The sequence below is a fragment of the Phytophthora infestans genome, genomic scaffold (genome assembly GCF_000142945.1).
Source record: "Phytophthora infestans T30-4 supercont1.67 genomic scaffold, whole genome shotgun sequence".
Lineage (NCBI taxonomy): Eukaryota > Oomycota > Peronosporomycetes > Peronosporales > Peronosporaceae > Phytophthora > Phytophthora infestans.
Window position 1 is genome coordinate 472,089 of NW_003303692.1, and position 7,540 is coordinate 479,628.

The window sequence follows — 7,540 nt, forward strand, 5'->3', positions numbered from 1 at the left end:
AAGAGTCCAGACGTCGGCCAACCTCCCGCAGCACATCAACTTCGTGATCAGCGAATTCGGACGCTAGAACTACGCGATCGTCAATTAAAGGATTCGCTTGAGCACAACAGTGACCAGGCACCGTCACAGGCCTCACCGTTGCTACAAAATCTGCAAACTGTTTAATTAAAACGTGGCAAAGAGCTTCATCCTGAATGTCACTGGGAGCGCGGTGCTTGAAGCGGAATATCGCATTAAGCTGCTCACCGCTTTGTGTCTTAGGCCGTTTAGGCTCCGGAAACCAGCTCGAATCGTTTAAATCTTGCATTCGCTTCATTTCGTAGCAAAGCGGAGAATGCGCTCCAATAGTTTTCGATTTGGTCACAAATTGTCAAGAAAGACGGATTGACCACGATCGCACCGTTGCTGGTAGTTTTCTCAAAAGGAATCCGCTTTGATGGACCGACAATGACGCGAGGCAAATTCGGGTTGAGTTCTCAGAACGAAGTCGACATATTTATCCTGGTAGTGATACGAGTAGTAGTACGTGCAGACGACTGGTAGTGCTGTTGAATTTTACCAGAATAGCTACTGTACCACACTAAACTTTAGCACATCTAGATTGTTATATCTGTTATTAGATATACGATTGAGCGAGGTTATATATCACCGATATGTCCATTTCTCAGCGAGTTCCTTAGCTACGGCGACCACCGCCCGAGGGCACTATACTTCGTCGCCGCGGCGGTAAGTGAGGTGCTGCGGTTACCTCCGCTCTATCTACACTCTTCTGCACGTCTACTTATCGTCCACTTGTTTTCTTATCTCCCCTCTGCTCAGTAGTTATACCATCAATTAAATACTCATTCTAACACCCCCACTAAGTGTTCAGAAGGCCTTTTACTCCAATTTTGTCTCTTAGTATTGTCGACTGCTTTGTAGGAAGAGCCTTCGTAAGGATGTCTGCTGCCATACTTGTAGCTGGGCAATATTCAACAACCAAACGTCCTTCTTCTACTAAATCCCTTGTAAATAGGAGCTTAATTTGAATGTGCTTGCTAGCTTTTTGATTTCCTGAATTCTTATAGCTGACCAGCTATCACACCATACTTCTACAAGTTTTGTTTGATGAAAACCCATTTCCAAAAGCAAGTACCAAAACCACTCACTTTTCTTTTGCACCTTCACTCAGCGCGATAAGTTCTGCTTCAGCAGTGAAAAGGGAAACGCATCCTTGTTTGCTACTGCACCAAGAAATACTGCAGCCAGCCATTTTAATCACAAACCCTGTGATTAACCCTTTCGTTAACGCCATACACTTCTATATGAAGGGACACCATACAATTTTTAAGTATAAAGCCCTTAAAGGATACTTTAAGTAGCTTTCTACGGCACAAAATGCCAGAGGTTTATGTCCATATTCTATGTAATTCTAGAGGTTATATACAAAAACGGGACAGAAGAGTACCTCAGGTATTCTTTTGCAACACCATTTTTTCTAGTCAGCAATTGGCTGGTAGCTCACTCAACTGCAATTTTCCGGTTTGTCACTTGCAGAATATTGTCAGTAAGTGAAGTACCGTGGGCTACACCAGGCCTCGGACAATACAATACGAAATTGTACTGCAAGACATCGAGTCCCATAATAATACGGGAATATGATGAAGTACAATAATAATAACGGGGCCAATATAAGTATATTGTGGCCTCTAACTACCAAGTCTTCCTACTCATTGGCGACGAGCGAAGTCGCGTTCCACATGTCGCGGTTCACGCGAAGAAATGCTAACATCTCAAAGTTTGCAGAAAGCATGCATGACCGCTGAGGCGTCAGAATGAGCTTGCACTGCGAAAACAGTATTTCAACTGTGTTTGAGGTGGGCGGCACAACCTTTGCCAGCTCATGAAAGCTCACACCCGCAGCACCAGCCGCTCGCATCTGCTTCCCCCCTCGTAGAATTGCGCTGGCGTAATCGCTCGTCGAGCGCTCCTTCCTCTTACCAGTTGCAGCATCTGGCTCCACCACCAATCGCTGGACTGCGCGCGACTCAGACGCAGTGAGCTTCGCATTGTTGCAAATCTTGACCAAAGCTGCCTCAAAGGCCGGCGCATGGACGATCTTCGCCGCCGGACGCAGATGGCTCGCCATAACTGGTTAGTCGTCAACAACCTGGTCAAACAAAACACGCACGTCCGCCATGCTGGTGTCCTCGCGCTGGAGTGTCTTGCAGACACTATCGAGTTTCTTGAGGTGCTCTAGCAGGCCGAGAAGCTTCTTGTGGGCCGCACCTTTTGGGATGAACTCGTCAACAGCATCAACCTGCCGAATAGAATCTCGAATTTTCTTATAGCGGTCCACCATTGCGAATGTCGAAGACCAACGGGTAACATTCCGTTTGACAGGTTTCAGGTCCGTGAATTTTGATAGTTCCGCAGCATTGTTCACGTGTCGTAGCTGCACCATCAGACTGTTAACTGCAGCGAGCTCCGGCTCATAAGCAGCTAAGTAGCGATTCACCGCAAGTTTGTACCGGTGACTTGCACAGCCAACCAGTGCAACTCCAACAACGTAGCGATCCGCTGATTGGTCGCGCAATTGTCGGCTACCAGAAAAGCCACCATAGAGATGTCCTTGTTATACAGCGCCAGCACGCGCTTGAACATCTCGATGTGCACTTCAGCATCTTGGCTGCCGTCCTCCAGCGGTGACAGCGACAGCAGTCGCTCACGGCGCTTGCCGTCTGCGTAGCAAACACCGTACATACCGACGTAGTGCGTGGTACCGTGCGTCCATCTATCCCACATGACACCAAACAGCTTGCCCAACTCGCTTTCGATCAGCACACCAACGCTCTCGGAGCACTTCTTCATGTCTTCCTTCAACCTCTTGGACGAAACGGGCTTCCAGGACGACATGGACCTTGTGAGGTGGTTGTCGACCTCGGAGACGGGCATGTGCCTCTCTACGACCCACTGAAGCCACTGATAGCGATGCTGAGTCGCCTCGGACACGAACCCAAAGTTGGACAGAGGGGCGTCCGTAGCCGCAGATGCGCTGTAGGTCTCGTTGAAGTCGGGGTGCGTCAGGTTGAGGTGGGACATCAGGTTCGAGTACCCGGTACCGGTTTGCTGCTTGCGGTAAGAACCGCAAAGCTGACAGCGGAAGTCGCCTTGGCCCTTGTCTTCGTAGAAGAATGCGCAGATATCACGGTTCGGAGCCATCGTGGTCAAATGAAAAGTGAGGAAGTGCTGTGAGGCTTCGGCTCGTGCTCGTGTCTGTGCCTGCCAGCCAACCACTTGAACGATTGGCGCGAAGAGCTAGTTGCCTCTAACATATTGGTATAAACCGGTATTGTACTGATATTATTGGATCAATATCATATTATATTGACTTTGGACAGATCCAATAATAATAATTGTAGCCGGATAATACAGTAATTACGGGATTGATATTATTTTTTCCCACCCCTGGGCTACACGGCCTCTAGAATTATGTGGCCCCCACACACTTCTCTCGCGCTACATCTACTACCCAGCAAAGCAAACACAGCATCTTCCGCCTACACGGCCTCTAGGGTATGCGGCCCCCATACACTTCTCGCGCGCTACATCTACTACCCAGCAAAGCAAACACAGGATCATCCGTGGCCTACACGGCCTCTAGGATTATGCGGCCCCCACACACTTCTCGTGCGCTACATCTACTACCCAGCAAAGCAGACACAGGATCTGAACAATCTGAGCAGGGTACACTCGCAGATGTCAACAGATGCAAACTTGCACAGTGTGACATCACGTACAAACCCACGGGGAAGATCGACGGTACGCAGGTCATGTTCATAAGTGTTATCTAAGCTATATGCTCTGTCAGCTAACGATTATGATGCAGCTTTTACGAAAATGTTTATGTGGCTTCGTTGCGCCCGGGTCTCAAGCTGAGAAGACCACAACTCCAGATTTTGCGAAAGCACAACGTGGTCTTAAGCGACAAAGGCTGTCGTATACCGCCAGGGAGTCACAGAGGAGGCGACCTACCGACCTGAAGGTATTTAAAGGCTGCGCGTTTTGCTCAGTGCTAGGCTCGCGTCGAACGGACATTTTGCAAGGTCACCGACATCTGTGTCGCGCACTCGACACTTGTGTCAAGAACAGACTGCCCTGAAGTCTACGTACTTCACGTTGATCCTTTTACACAAGTCACGGACGCTCGAAAAGCTTTTAGTCGAACGAAGATAGCCAGATTTGTTGGCAGTGCCTGGCTACTATGCACGATAGTGAACAAAAGCTACGGACTCCGCTGCGTAGCCATATCTAAAACCTCAGCAGCTCTACAATCTCTTTCTCGCCGAAATGCTTGACGTGAAGAAGACTCTTACCTTTTAGTGCCCCAGCTTAATTTTATCCACTCAAATCACGTGTTCGATAAACTCAGCTGCATAGACCAGTGATCTCCCACGAACCGCACCTGGATTGTAAAGGGATGTTCTTTTCAGTCTAGATTTTGCCGTCTCCTGTAGATATGGCTGATTGTCCAGTATGTTGCTCGAATTTGTTTTTTTTAAATGCTCTTGCAACTGACTGTGTATGATGTACTCAAATAGCTACCAACCCCAGAGGAGACGCTGGGCTGGAATGGAGGTTGTGGCGTGGATATCAACATGGTGCGTGAGCTGTAAGCTCGTTATGTGAAGCTCTTGGTAATTGATGTATGTTCAACCCAGGCTCTGGAGTACTTCGCTGCCGGCACCCATCAGCCTATCGAATTCGACAACCTATACCCTGTCTCCTATTCGCTTGACCCCCAAGTACGCTATGTGGCTTTGTTATCCAATGATAAAATCTCCGCTGACGAAAGCGGTTTTTGCTCTTAGGAACGCGAGCGCAGTTTTGGCTCATACGCCGGAATTGATGATTTCATTGGGGCCCTCCCTGTGAAACAGATGTACAAAGTTTATGCAGAGCTTTATGCAGGCAAGCAAGATCACCTTCACGAGTACATTATGATGCTGCGATGGCTGAGATCCTCCATGGAAATTTCGGAGGTATGACTCTGCTTATGCGTGTTTTTGTTAGCTGCTATCAGCGTCTTACTTGTTATCTACACTAGATCACAGTCAAACACCTTCATGATCGTCTAAGTTTCTTGAAGGTCTACCTTGAGTATACCCGGACGAAGCTCGAAGAACACTACAAGTGCTACAAGAAAATGAAAGCGGACGAAGCTGTTGATGACGAGGTTATTTATCTCCACAAGAAGGACGGGTTCCACAAGAAACGCGGCTACAGTATTTTTGTATATCTAAGTATGGTCATGACCGTCGTCAACGTATTGGCGAAGCAAATTGACAAGTATGAATGGCAGCAGTGCTAATGCACCAAGTGCGCGTACTATCGGTCGCCGAGTGGCGCCAAACAAGACCTGATGACATTACGCCTGCCATGCTACCTCCAATGAGATTTTATCGCCGCGGAAGCAAAGGAGTGAGCCCCTCTAAAGCGATTTACCGCAAACAGCGTGGACAGAAGTTATAAGAATACTTCCGTTTCCAAACGAAAACGAAGCTCTCAAGTTTCAAGTGAAAACATTTTGTTGTGTGAGGATGCTATCAGTTATGTTATTGTAGCACCATGCGTATCCGCAGGACTGTTAACGGAATGGACTTGTACAAAAAGCAAGGGGCTATCTTCGAGTGACTCCGGTGTAACAAATTCGCGACAAGCCTTTTGTAGGTACGAGGGTAGTCGAGGGGGGGGGGGGGTGATTCAATAGCTCATCAGCTGTATCCGAATACGAAATTGACGCACTTCAGAGCCTTCAACCGTGGTTTTGGAGACAGCGGTGGCAGCACGTGCTCAGAACCTTCAAGACTTCTTACGAGTTGCGGATGTGATAAAGGCGTTCGAGCTCATTGTGTAGCTAAGCTTTAAACATCCTTTCGGTGGAATTGGGTATTCAATGATCTGCTCTTTTGCGTCGATAACGGTGTACGTGCGTCCATTAGCAACTGTCTAGTCGTGTGTGTGCGTGTGAATGCGAATTCTGACGGTCTTTTATCGCTCGAAAGTGGACACATTTACGTGTACTAAGCGTCTAGCCCATAAGTAGCTTCTCAGTGGCTTACCCTTGCGGGCGTACCACAGTCCCCTCGTTCAGCAGCTCCGCGATGGCCAGATAACGTACGACGTACGTTTGGGCTTTCTAAGGATCGGTATTGAGCGAGCGTATTAATAGTATGGACCTTCTTCCACAGCCAGAATGGCAGATATAATGAGGAGAGCATCACCTCAGCGTGCGACAGACACCCAGTATCTTGGTTCTGTACGCGATAGACGTGTAGAAGATCTCCGCTTGCTTGGATCACGAACGACGCGGGATAGTGTACACGTTCAGCAGGATCTTCAGTAGCTCGATCCGGTCAAGCCTACTGTCCGTCAATACCATCTGGATCTTCTTCATGGTAGCGCCAGACGAAAATACTCTCGAACGATTTCTTCTGTGCGTCCCAGTGGTGCAGATGTGTTCGATGTAGCAGCGCCTTCATTGATGGTGAATACTACACCACACGATCCCCGTTAATCAGTGACTAGGCGAGAATTGGGTCGAGTTGGGCTGTGTCGATAACGGGGGGGGGGTGCAGGTTTGCTCACGGGCAGCGTCGATGGATAGAAGCGCCGGTCGGCATATTTTAAAATGACCGCTTGATAACCACGCTGGCCGGAAAATTGCCGCCACACGCCAGCAAACACTTCACATGTTGAAGCAACAGCTCAACCAATCATAGCTCGTTTGAACACGGCTCCACCAATCGCAAAACAACCTTTTAGATACCAATATCTTATTGGTGGAATGGTCACCCCGAGGGAAAATGCAACCCCGAACCCTGAACGATTTGGCAGCTTCAACGTCGCGCCAAATTTGAATTCATCCTGGTAATTTCTACGTTATTTTTATAATTTTTACTGATATATTGCTCTCTCGTATATATTATAATTCCTTTCCTTAAAAAGTGCATATTTCAATTCACGTAGACCTTCGCCGATAGCAAGCAGCAGTTCTTAAAAGTTGAGTTGAATATGTAGGACTCTCCTGAAATGGATTTTACTCGAAGACTCTCTGCATGCAAGTACGTGAAAATTTCAATGCTTCAATATACTCTACCACTGAGTATGAATCCAGTCGTCCAAATCGCTTAAGTACGTATCGATTGATAGACAAGTGATCTCCACAATCCCACAACCATCGAATCCTGTCAATGAGAACGTGCAACTGGAAGTACTAAAACCTGAAATATAGCCTTTTATAAAGTTATGACCTACATTTAATCTTATACTGTAATGTTATTATAGTTTCACTGATACTGAGAATATTTACTACTATTATTACTCATAGTATTCAGTGTTTCTTTAGTTTCACTTGATACTCAGAGTATCAAGTGAAACTATAATAACAGTTTAAAAGTATACATATAGATATAAGTTGAGCTCCGGCTGGGTGGGGTGCGCCGGCCACGCCGACCGCTCGTGCTACGACCTGTCGGTTAACGCCAAGAAGAGTAAGGTC

At 47.4% G+C, this 7,540-nt stretch overlaps 2 protein-coding genes across 2 annotated transcripts; one reads left to right on the top strand and one right to left on the bottom strand.

Moving 5' to 3' along the window:
• Positions 1-4,498: 4,498 nt before the first annotated feature.
• PITG_18350 (uncharacterized protein) lies at positions 4,499-5,350 on the top strand (the record flags this gene model as incomplete). Its single annotated transcript, XM_002997751.1, has 4 exons — positions 4,499-4,513; positions 4,581-4,640; positions 4,851-5,021; positions 5,087-5,350. 4 exons carry the CDS (start codon positions 4,499-4,501, stop codon positions 5,348-5,350), a joined length of 510 nt encoding a protein of 169 aa, XP_002997797.1.
• Positions 5,351-6,097: 747 nt separating this feature from the next.
• PITG_18351 (uncharacterized protein) lies at positions 6,098-6,521 on the bottom strand (the record flags this gene model as incomplete). Its single annotated transcript, XM_002997752.1, has 3 exons — positions 6,098-6,178; positions 6,264-6,376; positions 6,419-6,521. 3 exons carry the CDS (start codon positions 6,519-6,521, stop codon positions 6,098-6,100), a joined length of 297 nt encoding a protein of 98 aa, XP_002997798.1.
• Positions 6,522-7,540: the final 1,019 nt, after the last annotated feature.